Genomic DNA, 16,205 nt, shown 5'->3' with positions numbered 1-16,205 from the left:
TCCCCTGCATCGGCAGGCGGACTCTCAACCACTGCGCCCAAGGGAAGCCCTAACAGATAATTTTATAAAGGAAGGCTTCAGGGTCATTTTTCTGTATATTTATCTAGTATTTGGCAGCTTAAGTTGATTTACTAGTTTCATTTTTAGTTGATGCATATTTACTATATACGTCATCGTATCATCTTCAAATAACAATAAGCTTGTCTCTTGTCAATATTTATGACATTTAAATTTTTATTATTATTAGCTCACTTTTCTAAAAGTGATTAACTAGAGTGGTGATAGAAAAATCCCTGTATTCTTCCTGATTTTATTTGGGATGCCTCTAGTATGCCACTACTACTATAATATTAACTATTAATTTGCAGAAAATGTTTTACACATTTTCAGTAGTTTTCAATTATAAAAAATAGCAAACCTGGGCTTCCCTGGTGGCGCAGTGGTTGAGGGTCCGCCTGCCGATGCAGGGGACACGGGTTCGTGCTCCGGTCCGGCAGGATCCCACATGCCGCGGAGTGGCTGGGCCCGTGAGCCATGGCCGCTGAGCCTGCGCTCCGCAACGGGAGAGGCCACAACAGTGAGAGGCCCGGGTACCACACACACACACACACACACACACACACACACACACACACACAAATAGCAAACCTATTTTTTATTTAAATAATTATACTAACATTGACCCATTTTGACTTTATTGAAATAAACCCTACACAGTCAATAGGTTTTAGTTAAACAGAATACCTGAATTTATTTGCTAATTTTGATGTTTGCAACTGTTGTATTTATATACACATATGTGTGCTCTTTTGGGGGGTTGTGTTTGAGGTATTGATACTGAGGTTTGCCAGCTATGTAAAAAGAATGGGAAAACATTCCATCTTAATCTATATTCTGGAACAATTTTTAAAATGTAAGAATTATTTGTTCTATGAAAAATCATCTGAAATGACAGCAGTTTTAATAGTTCTTTTACTACATTTTTACCTCTTCCTCTTTGGCTATGTGCTTAGAGAAATGGTTCTCAAAGTATGACCACGGATAGGAAATATTGGGATCACCTGGGAGCTTGTTAGAACTACAAATTCTTGGACCCCAGCTCAGACCTACTGAAAGCCTGGGTTTGAGGATCCTCAGTCTGCATTTTAACAAGCCCTTCAGGTGATTCTGATACATGCTTAAGTTTAAGAACTACTGCCTTAGATTTCCTACCCCTTCCTCTTCAGCATATTTCAGCTTTCTTCATTTGGACAGACAATACTCAAATTTCTTCCACATGATAAAGGTTACTAGCACAGATGCACAGGATATACTCATAATTATTTAAATATTTTCCATAGCTGTGGTTATATTTTCAAATTTATTATGCTCTGTGTTTCTTTTTGTTTTAAAAACAAAATTCTTGGAGAGACGAGTCAGCAAGATGGCGGAAGCGGCGTTTTCAGCCATCACCCCCCCACCCCCGCCTGAACGAACATAGATTTTGACAACCACTAAGGAATAGATAATAATACCTTTGTTGGGAGTCGGGGAGTCCAGCGGAGAAATTCCAGCACACCACGTGAGCAAAAAATCCGAGATCAGACCCATTGAAGGGGGTAAGAACACTTTTCCCTTTACCTGCACGGCCTCTCCCCCAGAGTGGCACAGCTCAGTGCCAAGAAGGGCTCCACTAAGCCCGAGACTTCCCCCGGGGGTAGGGAAAGTGGGAGCGTTGGGAGTGAGTGTTCAGCTTCCCACGCCTCCAGGACGCTGCCCCAAAGGCCACTTCCTTCTTGCCTCACCGGGAATAGCGAGGGTCTCAGCACAAGCTGCGGTGTCGGAAGAGGCTGGGAGCAGGCAGGCGAGAGGAGGACTCAGAGCCACAAGGGCCTGGACCTCAACAAGGGGCGCTGGAGCCTACAGAGCCTACAGACCAATGCACGGACTGCTTCAGGAGGCTGGCGAACAAGCTGATCTGGAAGCCTCAACTGATGATTTCAGCCCACCTGGCGCCTGCAACGCTCTGCGTGCCTCAGCCCGCCCCGCCTCCTGGCTGACGCGCCATGCGTGCCCTATGCGTGTGTGCCGCGTGGGAGGCCGAGCCCCTGCGGACTGCTGGTGAGCATGCGCGGACGGATGGCTCAGCTCCGCGGGATTGTCCGAAGTTCCCCAGATCTGCGCATTTCAGGGCTCTGCCCTAAGGAAAACACACAGAAGGCTCTCAGCACCCACCCTGTCTTTGGGGGATGGAGAGAAAGCAAAGAATGTTAAGAATGCCTCCCCCCACCTTCCCAAAGAGGGAACAAGAGGCGGGGAGTAGGTCCATCTATAGAAAAAATCCGACAGCGCCTCAGAATCCTTAGCTGCTATGACAAGGTGTTTCTATGCCCAGGCCAGTCAGTAAAGACTGGAAAAGGTGACCGCTTTGTAAAATGCATACTATGGATCTTGAAGCAGCCCTGTAACCTGGCCTCAGTCCTTCTTAGCAGTGGTCCCAGTGGTCCTGTCTCCTCAGGGACCCAGAGGGAGACATGCCCATCTACGTCCTTCCTATTGCCCACTGTGGATATTGAAGCAGCCTGTAACTCAGTTCCAGCCCCTCTCAGCTACTACATCTGGCAGTGTTTCCACATTTTGAGGTTTACACTTACCAACAGTCATTTGTGTTGTTCCCAACACTGTTTATGCCAGTTTTAGTCTTTATTATATCATTCAATTACCTATTATATAAATGGAAAATATGATTACAAAAAGAAAGTATTTTATATGAAAACGAAGATGATTTGGGAAGATCTGATATAAATGCAATTCTAAAACTGCTATAGAATTATATATTCTTTGTTATAAAATCATATGTAAGAAAAATCATTATAAAAGATTTTTTAAACTATTGTAAAAATCTTGAAGGATTTTATACTGATTGCTTCACAAGTATCTTTTGAATTTTTGTTCCACTTAAAAGAAACTAAAAATGGAAATCACAGATGGTTTATTATGGAATGTGATTTATACAAGCAAACTTTGTAGAACCCCAGTCGATGATGCACATTTAAAGAAAGGACATGAGCTGGACCTATAAGAAAAAATTCGTCAATTCAATTATATTTATAGGTTTTAGGTTAAATGAAATATCCAAAGTTATGTGTACCTTTTTTATGACACTTGTTTTACCTTTTAATTAATGTCTAACTATTACCTCTCGTAGACAAACTCCTGCTGTACATATATTGGATTTCATTTCCCGATTATATTCATTGAATCATTCAGTGGCCTCTCTTAAAAGACAGACACCACACCTTGGCTTCCAAGTCTTCAAGACATGGCAGCAGCCACTTCTGCTACTGCCTTTTTTGTCATTCATTCCCACCTTCTATCTTTATGTTCCAGGCACACTGACCTTATAGGTCTTTGAACACAACGGGCCTTTTCTCTCCTTGAGCTTTTCACATACAGTTATACCTGCTTGGTATGCTCTTTCCATCTCTTTGGTGTCCACCTGACTTATGTGTATTCCATAGATAATCTCTTAAATGTATCTTCCTTATATAGGCCTTCCTTGACCATGAGACCTAACGTTGTTGTCCCTTATTCTAGCTCATGGCAACTTTTGTTTTCTTTCACAGTATACATCATAATTTTCCAAAAAACTTGTATTTGTGCATTTGTTTTTCAATGCTTTTTCTACCATTAAACTCCAAGTTCTAATAATGAGGTGATCTCTTTTTTTCACTTCTATAACTCCAGGGCCTGACCAAAAAAAAAAGGTACTTAGTTTTTTTGTTTATTAAGCAAATGAATGAAGAATCAACAGTGAGGATAAAACTAATGGCATGTATGAATTTGATGGTGATGCAATGGGTAAACAATTTTCTAACCGTGATCTTTGAGATTATCTATAGTTATTAAAGTGCAAAATCAGAATGAAAGGTAGAACATAGCAGTTTTTCTTATTAACTTCTATAATCTATATTTCTAACATCCAGCTGTTAAGTTTCTCATGAGAATTCTCTCTCACCTCACAATAATATGTTTAGTGATTATATAGACTTTTTCTCTCTTGTTCACTGCCAACCCTCAAACGGTATCTGGCACATAGAAGGTAATAAATAAATGTGTAGATGAATACCTATTCTCAGATTTAATTATGATTTCAGAATTATTTCCAATTGTTCTGGCTAAAAGTGAAAGGCATTACAAAAAGAAATTAGCAGAAACTGGCTAGTTATTCACCAATTTCCCTTCTCTTCTTGGGCAGACAGAATTCCTTTCCCAGCTTCCTTACAATTAGGTGCATCTAATTGATTTGGATATGGCCAATGGGTTACAAGCTGAACATCTTACAGGCCTGGTCTATTAAAAACAAACAAACAAACAAACAAAAAAAACACAAACACCAACACTTCACCCTCTTTTGTTGCCCAACTGTTGAAATGGAGAGGGCTCTGTGGATCAAGAAGAGGGTGGAGCCACAAGATAGAAGGACCCTGGGTCAATGACTGACCAAGTGGAGCAGAGCCTCTCCTCAAAAGTCAACCCCTGCTGTCCTAACGTGAGGGAAGAACTAATTTTTAGTTGTTGTCAGACCACTAATATTTTGAGGTTTGCCTCACAGGTTCTCTAAAAATTTGAAGTAAGGTTTTATTTACACTGTAAATCACTTACAGTCAGTATATAAAAGGCAATCATTGAAATAATGAAAACGACACTGACAGTAGAGTCAAGTTTTGAGACGACCTTGTAAATAGGAGGTAGGAGGATTCCTAGAGATAATTTCAAGTACAAATTATGTGCCATCTTCAGTTTGGCCCGTGAGCCATGGCCGCTGGGCCTGCGCGTCCGGAGCCTGTGCTCCGCAATGGGAGAGGCCACAACGGTGAGAGGCCCGCATACCGCAAAAAAAAAAAAAAAAGTTGAAATGTCCCCCTTATTCTTTCAATGCTCCAGTTCCACTGTTTCTTATATATTCAGGAATATATAAGCTTGAGGTACACAATTCATTTCTTTTTGTTGTTTGCTGGATTCACTCACTGGGGCAGAGGAATGTAAGTTGCTAAATAGAAGTTGGCCTGGCTGAGTGACAGCCAAACCTTGAACTCTCTATAAGGTCTACTGGTCTGATTGTGACCCTGAGTGTTGATCCTCCGTCTTGCTAGGACAGAGGCAAATATTTCAGGGAAGGATGCTCTCCCTCTCTTCACACCTCTCCTTCCCATGTCAAACTCAGTGAAAGAGGCTCCAACTTAAATGGAACAGGACCCTTCTAAAGAAATGCAATCAAAATCTACCTTGTTTAGTTCTGTTCTACCTTAAAATCATAAATGAATGCTATTACATATTCTTGAATTAGGTCCTAAACCTTGCATTTCAAATTTAGTACTTCAATATATCCAGCAATTTCCTATCTACTGTAGAGTTCTAACAAAATTTTCTCCCCCTAGAAAGGTAGTTTTTGAACACTTATCAACTAAGCACCATTATTTCTCCAATGAGATTTTGGGCCACATCTACACTGAGTTTCGATATGTGTCTCTCTGCTTCTCCACTGAGTCCTTCCTCTATTCATTCATTGCACTATTTTATTATAATTATCCAATTCATTTGTAACATGTCTTATTTGGTAAAACAGTTCTCCATTTCTTTTTATTAAAATTGACTGAGCTACTTTGTTATATATATTTTGGAAAAAGTTTTTCAAATTTGTCATAAAATCCAGCTCTAATTTTGATTACTTACAGGTTAAAGTATACATTAATTTGCATATTACAAATTATTAAGCTATCCCATCTAAGAATAGAAAATGTCTCTGTTTATTCTGATCTTTTATGTCTTTGTAGAGAGTTTTAATGTTTCTGTTTTTAGGTCTTGTATATTCTTTATTAATTTCTGGATAGTTCTAATTTTTTGGTTGCTGTTTTTGTAAATGTATAGATTATTGCTTATATAATAGAATAATATTGAATATTTAAGTTGATTTTATATTTAGTAACTTTGCTACACTTCCTTATTTAGTCCTAAAATATTTTCAGTTGGGATATTATGTTTTGTCTTTACGGGGGGGATTTTTGGTCTTTTTTCACTCTATATTATTTATTTGCAATTCTCTTTACAATATTTTTATAAAATCAATTTTGCAGTAGATTTGATTAATTACTTTCAAAAATCCAGTTTTTGGTTTCACTAACATACTCAATTTTTTTTCCTCTTGTTATTCTTTGCTGTATGTCCTGTCTTATTTCTATTACAGCTTTCCTTTTCTTCATGTGTTAGCTATTTCCCCTTTTCCAACATCTTGAGTTTTGTATTTAATATTGGTTTGTTGATACCAGGTTTCTCAACCTCAGCCCTATTGACATTTTGAGCTATGTAATTCTTTCTTATGTGTTTGGGGGGCTATTCTATGAACTGGGAGTGTTTATCAGCATCCCTATCCTCTACCCACTAGCTTCCAGTAGGAATCCTCTCTTAGTCATGGCTATCAAATGTGTGTCCAAACACTGCCAAATGTCTCCTGTGATGAAAAGGAAATAACTTCTGTTGAGGACCACTGAAAATTGATCAAAGGCATATAACAAACTGAGAACTATTTATTCAAGAAAAACTACTGAACCTAAGAGAAGAACACTGGCCATCTGTGATGTTTCAACCTTGAGCTGCTACCTTACCCTCCACCTCCATCAGTACTAAAGATCTACCAGGATGGGGCAAGTTATGAAAGCAAGTAACTTTACTGTCAGGGGAGCTAACATGACTTGGAGTGGAAGCTGGAAAAACTCCATGACCCAGAGTTATCCAAAATAATAGTAATCTCAGTGGCAAATGTAGCAGCTTGCCTCAGTTTGCGAAAATGATTAAGGCAAGCAACTAACCAGCCAACTAGCCAGATATTCAAGGAGATCTTGAGAATGAGACAGCCATAATGGGCCTTGATATTCTGTCACATATTCCTGGCTGTCTGAAAGGCTATATGAATGTACAAGGTCGCACATATGTTCAGGAAAGTCCAAAGAGGGCCATAGTTATTTATACATCTTTGGCTAAGTGAGAGGCCTTCTACATGAGCAGAAGAGACAAAAAGGCCAGCAGATATTAAAAGCTGAATCAGATTAATAATTGCCTGCAGTTTGTATGTGTTCCCCAATGAACATACAGGTTCAGTGGCAAAGGGATGAACTGTCTCAAGGTGTTTAAGCACAAACGTTGGTCAATCATGCTGACACAGGAATGATCCCTAGAAACCAGGATTAATATAAAAGCAAGAAGAAAAAACAAAAACAAAAATACTGAGGCATCAGTATATCCATACACTACAGGGGAGAAAGGCTCCTTAGGTGTTACAAGCGTAACACCTATGGGAGAATGCAAATCCACAGTTGTTATGATATATTATATAAAATCTCTTGTTTCCAACAAAAAATTAGCAAATATGCAGAGGAATGGGAAAGTGTTTCACATACTTTGGAAAAAGCAAACAATGTCTCTGACGGACTTTAGATGTTGGACTTAGCAGATAAAGACTTCAAAACAGCTATTATAAATTGATCAAAAAAACTAATGTAAACTATGCTTAAATAATAAAGGAAAGTATAAGAACAATGACTATTCAAATAGAAAATATCAATTAAAGACCTAGAAATATAAAAAAGAACCAAATAGAAATTCTTGAGTCAAAAAGTACAGTAAGCAAAATTAAAAATTAACTATAGGGACTCAAGACAGTGGCATTATTCATAATATCCAAAGACCAGAAGCAATCTAAATATACATCAACCTGTGAAGAGATAAACAATAATATGATATATCCACACAACGGGATACTTACTACTCAGCAATAAAAGGAATACAGTATTCATTAGTTCATATAAGTGAAGCTCAAAACATTATGTGAAGTGAAAGAAGCCAGGTGCAAAAAAAAATATTATTTCTTTTATATGAACTATCCATAAAAGACAAATCTTAGAGGTAGAAAGATTAGAGCTTTGCTTGGAACTGGGGAAAGGACCCAGAATTGACTAGAAGTGGGCATGAGGGTTCTTGTCTTGGCGATGAAAACACTCTAATATGGGATAGATTTATTAAATCATTAAAAGGTTTACTTAAAATGAGTGAATTAGGTTGTGTGTAAGTTATTTGCCAATAAACCTGTTAAAATATTGTTATTCATATCAAATATAAATAGAATTTTAATGGATCAAATGCATTACATTTTTCTTGCAAATAATAATAATCATTATCATAGTATTAGTAAAGATTGTATATTTAGCCTTCATTATGCATCATTATACGAGGCTCTTTAAATGTATAATCACATTTACAACTATGAGAGAGAAAATAATAACTACCATGATACGGCTAAATGAATGCACACTAAGAGGAAAAAGAAATTGCTAAAGGTAGCTTGACTCCTAAGTTCATGGACTCAACCAATGCTTTTTATAGTTTGCTAGTTGTGTCTGTGTGTGTATGTGTGCACATGCACATGCATAAGAGAGAAATGAGACATGATGTAAGATTAATATTGAGAAAATATGTTCAATGGAATATAATGCTGTAGATAATATATTTTAAGACTTCATAATTACTGGGTAATATATATATAAATACAAGTAAAATTACTGTTAAAATTATTAATTTCTTAGGGATTGAAATTTCAATAACTCTTTAAATTGCCAAAAGATATTTTAATTTCGGTCTCAAATTTTTCAAGAAAGTAAGTGAAAAATTAACCTTTTGACTTATTAACCACTTGAGAATACTAGCAGCATTTTTCTTAGACTTTACACTAAACCATAAATTTTAAAATAATGTCTATAAATAAAAACCTAATAGGTTATGATATTATAATGTAGATTTCAAAATAAGAAAAAATTTGATGCATTGTTTTCACATTTTTAGTAATGTGAAACTGTAGCTTATACTCTAAAACTTATAACTACCTTATAAACCATTCTAAGCTTCATTTTACTAACACAAATGGTCAAGCCAATTACATAAAATATAGCTTCTTTCCTTTAACACATGAAAAAAATCATCACTGATTCTCTGACTTTAAATAAATTCATAAGCTTTACTATTACCCATTAGAAGAGGTGCTTTGCTGACACAAAGATAAAATAAATTATTTATAATCAGTAAATCTTCATAGTATAGGAGTTTACATCAGTGATTATCCAGAACTGGTAAAAAAAGAATGGTTAGTGGAAAATCTTACCACGCCAATGGAAAAGTAATTATTGATGATACTGTAAGGCACTGGGTCTCCCTTCTCATCTTTGTCATTAGGTATGACTTCAAACTTCCACCTGTCCAACATGATTTCTGTGCTGTTTTCAATGTCTTTTAAGATTTTCATCAGATTCTCACCTTCATAACCTAATGAAAAAAAAATTATCATGAGAAAAAATATAACCAAATAACAAAAGCTATAATTATATATGTTTAAGCGTGTGAATATGTGTGTATCATTCTAAAGCTAAATAATGCATTTTAAAGCAAATTCTAACACAGGTTGAAGAATTAACTATAATCTTATTATACTCATACCAATATTTTATCTTTAGCTTTAATTTGTAACTCATATTTCGCTCCTGTGGGACAAATTCACAGTACAGCCAACTGCCAAATGAACATCTCCAATGCATACCCCTCACAAAACTTTTTATCAATGTATTTATTCAAAGTGGAATTAATGATGTGCTTTGGTATCATCCTCCTGTGAACTCTCCCTCCGAAAAACAGCTGACTTTCCCCTCCACCCAGTTGCTATAGTAAAAAGCCTGGATGCCACGTTAGACGTGTCCCTTGCTTCTACTCCCTCTGCAGGCTTTATATTTGATAACACTTTTTTCCAGAAGCCACCCTCCCAAAATAATGGATTCTGTACAGTACCACAGTACACAGTTCTCAAAACTAGCCCTACCACAGAACTAGCATGGTGCGCTATAGTTATTTTCATTTTTCGCCCCCCAAGTTCCTTTCACCAGGTGTGCCCTGCAGTAAATGTCCAACAAATCCACTTTTAAATAAATCTACTATAGATAGTCACCATGGCCAGAAAAGAAATTTGTTGCTTAATATTATACTTTCTCTTAAATGTACCTTTAGGTATCTAACATTATAGTTAATTAGGGCTGTAGCCTAATCCTGGCTGTGTTATTTACTTCAGTGTCTGCTTTTAACATTCTAAACAGTTTCTCCCTCTGTAAAAACTTAGGTTTGGTGTGAGAATTAAATGAGAAAAAAAATGAGAAAATGCATAAAAGGTCTTAGTATATAAGGCAAAAGAATAGAAAGTTGTCAACAATAATACTGACAATGGCATTAGAATTTGAAAGGTTGTACTAAGTTAAATAATCTTTCTAACTCTATACACATTCTTACAATGATATTTTGAGTAGCAACAATATTTTCATAGATCTTTTTCCGTGTCCAACTTCATTTATATTTTAATAATTTATTTGTTGAACAAGAAAATGCCAGAGGCTATGAGTCCTCGTTAGATGTGTTAGCACACATAACTCTGGAAAAACCGATTGCATTAAAAGAAAAGGGAATAGGCACTGTAATATGGCAAGATTAAATTACATTTATGCTGTATTTGTTGAATTAACTATTAGAGGGGCAAGGCAGCCAGAAACCAGGAATACGTATCTTGGAGCCTGCCATCTCTTCTTACCTTACACAGGTCTAGAAACTAATTATGCACCATTCAATACACACAGCAAAGAGTACAACAAACAACGACTACACAGATATAAACATTAAAAGTATTAAAAACCATTTCAATAAATGTCATACCATATTTTATAGCATAATTCAAAAATTATGAACTTACATAATATACATATAATTGTACTCAGTGATAAAACACTGAATTGTTTAAACTACAAGAGTATAGTAATTAAGCGTACTTATTTTTCAGGTGTTTCTTAATAGTTCCGCCCTCATTCCCAATGTTTATTTTCTTTTTAATTTCTTTTAATGCCCCCCAAATAAATTACATATATATATATATATGTTTACCTATTGCATTGAATTAAAAACAGTTAAATATATTCACCTATTTTCCAAATTCTACTCTTGTTTGAAAATAAGTATGATCATTTTAGATATAAATGAATTTATAGACATTAAACTAATGTATAATATAGTATGAAAATACAGTATATTTAATATACAGTATTATACACAAACCCACTCAGCAGAAATATGAGTAAATGATAATGCTGTAAAACAAACATTGAGCTCGTCCTCAGCTACATCTCAGGTTAATAGAAGCATCGTTCAGCATAACACTGGAAAAATGTACGAACGGCAACCGACCAGGAGACAACATAATAGAATTGAATTTAATGAAAGAATTAATACAGCTAGATTAAGTAGGGTCAATTAACTTAAATTCTTTAGCACTGGATATGTTCTCAAAGTTTTTATGGCTATGTATGAAAAAGGCTGGTATCAATCAGTCTTCTAGCCAAGTAAAAATGGAAAGAGAGAGGCAATAAATCTATTTGGAGAATCATACCTGCAGTTCAGTGCTAATTCTCAAAGGTGAAGAATTCCAAATTGTAGTTCCCCATTTAACAAATATCTATGCCCTACTTGTTTAGATTTATCTGTGCTCAAGCTTGTTTAATAATGATCCATAACTATAAATAGGATTCCTGAACTCAAAAAGATTATCTTTTTTAAAAAAAGATAAATTAAACTTACTAAATATGCAAACAAAGCTTGTTCCAGAAAAGAATGATGCTATTTTGCTCCATTATTTTGATTTAAAGCCTATAATCACTCTAGGCTAAGCAACCAAAAGAAAAAGTAATTAGTATTTATCTTCGCTTTAATGATATGATGCTATCATAATGACTGATTCTATCTAAAATGTCATAGAAATTTTTACAAATTTAAAATCACATAAAGAAAAGCAAAAACATATATTTGTAAGAGTGTGTTCCGTGTAAAATTCTGCCTCCTACCCCCTTACTCTTCACAAAACAACATTTTTCTTGCAGTAAACTTCAGAATTTTGCTTGAGAGATTAATCATTGCCAGAAAAATTGCAAAGAGAATGTAAATTAAGTATTTTTTTCAAATGTCCTACAACATCTTATATGTGTACAGTGTTATGTTTTCCAAAATATGTAAATATACTCATAAAAATTAAGCTTCCAGTCAATAGATTCCAGTGATATTACATGAACAAAAGGATTATTGGTTGAATAAAGTAATTTCTTTCCCAAATGTTAAGCATAATGATAATTACTATAATTACAGGAAGGACTCAGCCCAGACACTGGGGAAACAATTTGATAGTTGGGTGTTAAGAACCTCCAAGGCAGATACCATTATTTTCTTCAAGTTCTGGTGAGGAGTCTGAGGCACACAGTTGTTAAGCAACTTGCTCAAAGTTAGACGCCTGACAAGAAATAATGCCACCCCAGAGCATGTTTCTTTATTAGTAAACTCTAGCAGATCGCACCTCCATTTTCCTAATTGCTCACCTTGGGCATCTTGCCCAAGGTCCCCCTTGATACCTCACTTTCCCCAAAGTCCCTACCCAATCCATTGGCACGTTGTATCAGTCTATCCCTGAAAATGTCAGTGTGGGCACTTGTCTCATTTGTACTACCCCCACCCTAGCCCAGCCCATTTATCCTCTAAATACAATGGTAATCCAAATTCTCCTTTCAAAAACTATGCTTCCCCACATTGCCACATTTTCTTAACAGTCTTTTATGCCCCCAAATTAACCTATTTTGAAAACACAAATGTCACTGTGCCACTCTTCCAAAGTTTCACTGTGTGTTTCAAAGTCAATCACATAAAATTTTTACCATGACCATTAAGACCTGCATAATCTACCTCCTGATTCTCTCTCCAACGTCATCCTATTCACCCCGCTGAGGCCATACCTACCCACTGCCCCATGACCTCTTAGAGTTACGTCAGCCTTCCTTCAGTCCTTTCAGTACAAAGAGCTCACTCTTTCTTCCTCATATTTTAAATCCAGCTTAAATGTTACTTCCTCAGAGAGGTCTTCTTGACCATATAGCTGAATAGTTCCCCTCGGTTATTCTCTGAAAATACACTGTGATTCTTTCATAACCTTGACCTTATTTTGTAATTATATATTTCATTATTCAGTGATTTATTATCTGTGTACTCAATGAAAATGTAACCTCCAAAAGGGTAAGAACCCTTTATTTTCTCATTTAATATCCACCACCTAGAATAGTGCCAGCACATGCTAGACATGCACAAAGAGTTCATCATCAATATACACTTTGACATATACTATAATCCATGTGTCTTTGGCCACTGATAAGAATATCTTTAAAACTGTTTACAAGGAAATAATTAGAAGATGCCCTGAATGGAACTTCTATATCAATTTTGAGATTTAAGTCATTTGCCAGCTTGAAACCAAAATAAAATTATTAATTTTCAAATATCAAAAATATTTCCAGAGGAATACGTAAGAAGCCACATGCATGATTCTCTTCCTTTTAATCAATACACGTATATTAACATTGGCAAATATAAGCATCTCGTAAGCAATGGTTCATTCTATCTATCTATCTATATCTATCTTTAGATTCTATACAATTTAACTCAGTATTTTATAATATTCTTCTACTAAGTTATATCCTTAATGAAAGTTACAAATATATCATATACCATGTTTTTTAACTTGGTTTCAAATTCCGTCAAATACACAAATACATGTATATACATCTTAGAGTTCACAAGTTGCCCAGGTATTCATGGAACAATTCTTCTCAAATTTTGTTGTAAATCAAGTTACTTAGGGAGTTTGCTTAAAAAAAAAAATCAACTGCCTGGGTCCCATCTCTAGAGATTTCCATTTAGCATATTTGAAGTAAGGTCGGTCCACTATATTTTTTAACAAGCTTCCCAAGGGCTTCTGATTTACACTGTCTTACTAGACACTTTTCAAACTTCTCTGAGTTTAGATGCTAAAAATATTTAGGATTAGGTTCTTGTTTATTTAGCAAAATATGGTTTTCTTTTCTTTGATATCTTCTGGTAAGTTTAGCCTGTTAATGACACTTCAAATTATTTTAAGATCTCATCTTGAAATATTCTCCCCTTACTCACCTGTTCCATCTACACTATTCCATTTTCAGTTCCTTCAGTAATGTCAAGTGCCTTTGTATCTCTGGGCCTTTGGACTTGATGTTCCCTCTGCCTATGACATCCACCCCCAGTTCTATGTGGCTCCGTCATTATCCACCTATTAGGATTCTTCTTACGTCACCTCATCAATTCCTAGGTGAGGTCGTTCATTATGTTGATTATCATCTTACTTGTCAGTAGGAAGTCTCACAATTTATACATGACTTCATGTTCCACTAGAATTTAAGGCTCTGTTGAAAGCAGATATTGTTTTCTTTCTTTTCTTAACCCTGTACCCCAGTGCAGAACACACCACCTGGTGCAAAGTGGGTCTCAGAAAATGTGTTACCTCTTGTACTTATTCCTGGACAAGTCATTTGTTAGCCTTTCAGTTTTTTTCCTTTGTTTGTGATTTTCTCACACACTCAGAGATTACAAATGTGAACATTATTTTAGAGTTATCCCATGCTTATCTCATTTCTTAAATTGGAAACCCCAAAACCAAAAAGGGTTGGAAGCTTGCCTGCCCCATCAAGTATATAATTAGCACTCACAGTCTAACTCTTGGTCCACTATTTGTTTCTCTACCCTAGATGATTGTTCAAAATTATACTACATATCTGACAGCAATTATGTTTGCTGAAATCACATGGCAGCTGTCATGCAGTGAAGAAATGCTGGATTTAGTTTTGGGGGGAAGGGTGCTCTGTACTATATCTCTGTTTTTTAAGATTTTTTTTTTTTTTTTTAGCTATTTTACCTCCTCCCCATCGCAGGCATCTTGCTAGATCATTGCCGGTCCCGAGAGGCAGAATAGCCACTGGAGGATGCTTGACTACATTTGCCTTTTCTGTAGAATTGAAAAATTGAAATAAAATAAATTTTTGATCACAGACAGAACAACAATGAAATAAACACAGCTTGGCATGGAAGGCATTCCACCAGGTACTTATAAACATAAAACGTTCTATTTTATAGTTATATACAATTATAAATTGATTAATTTGTATGTATTTCTAGCAATTTATAAAACAAATAAATACCAAAATTCACAGAGTGACAGGAATTTTCAAGACTTATGCATGAGGAAAGCCTTTTAAATATGTTAATTCAGTTAAAAATTGTAGCGTGTTTGAATTAACTCCGTTCAAATTCTCAAGGATGCAGGTATATGCAACACAGGAATATTCATACAAGGACGTAAGCAGAGTGGAGAAGTAGCTTCCTATAAAAAGTCCTTTGCAGCATCAACTCGAGGTACACTTTAAGGAATAAAATATTTTGAAAGTAGTGGAATTCTAAAAGTTAGTAAAACACTAACAATGGTTTTGTGCTGCTCTGTGTCAGAGTCAACGACGTAAAAGATTACCAGGTTTTGTTTGAGGTTCAACATTATACAACATAGTGTTTGAGTCCAGTAAAGATATTTGCCACTGAAATTCCACATGCTTTTGTTTGAATCACTGAGCAAATCTCACAAACATATATTATTTTTCTTTATTTTTCTCTCTTCTCAGCCCTTCAAAGTAAGCATATGTGGGTGTGTAGGAACGGGGAGGGAATAGATTATGTAGGGATGTGCCACAGTGTACTAGCCAAGGCTTAGATTTTGAGGGCTAATGCAAACCAACAATATCCTCCTGTTTTCACTAAAATTCTTACAAGTTCTCAGATATTGTTCAAGCAACTCCTTAATTTTTGCAGTTCTTGAACTCTGGTTTTTCTCCTTAAATATATTAACACTACTGACATTGATTATTGGAAGGCCAAAGAATACAATTTTACCTGTTTTTAAAATGTTAGTAGATTAAAGTCGTTAGATGCGTACCCAAAGTGTGCTGACAATATGTATTCATTTTTAATTTGAATATTTATTTATTTATTTATTTATTATTTTTTTTTTGTGGTACGTGGGCCTCTCACCGCCGTGGCCTCTCCCGTTGCGGAGCACAGGCTCCGGACGCGCAGGCTCAGCGGCCATGGCTCACGGGCCCAGCCGCTCCGCGGCATGTGGGATCTTCCCGGACCGGGGCACGAACCCGTGTCCCCTGCATCGGTAGGCGGGCTCTCAACCACTGCGCCACCAGGGA

General features: G+C 36.1%; 1 protein-coding gene across 6 annotated transcripts in view; it reads right to left on the bottom strand.

The window, feature by feature from the left end:
- DGKB (diacylglycerol kinase beta) overlaps positions 1–16,205 on the bottom strand; it is a 639,375-nt gene that overhangs the window by 387,697 nt on the left and 235,473 nt on the right. For all 6 annotated transcript variants that reach the window (XM_024767053.1, XM_024767055.1, XM_024767059.1 and 3 more), the window contains 2 exons: positions 14,876–14,965; positions 9,191–9,351 (listed from right to left, as the gene is read on the bottom strand). In XM_024767053.1, the coding sequence (XP_024622821.1) occupies positions 9,191–9,351; positions 14,876–14,965 (251 nt within the window). The remainder of the gene's footprint in view (positions 1–9,190; positions 9,352–14,875; positions 14,966–16,205) is intronic.

Source organism: Neophocaena asiaeorientalis, unplaced genomic scaffold (genome assembly GCF_003031525.2).
Source record: "Neophocaena asiaeorientalis asiaeorientalis breed wild unplaced genomic scaffold, Neophocaena_asiaeorientalis_V1.1 scaffold70, whole genome shotgun sequence".
NCBI lineage: Eukaryota > Metazoa > Chordata > Mammalia > Artiodactyla > Phocoenidae > Neophocaena > Neophocaena asiaeorientalis.
The sequence above is the reverse complement of the archived record's forward strand: the minus strand, read 5'-3'. Positions and strand labels throughout refer to the sequence as shown.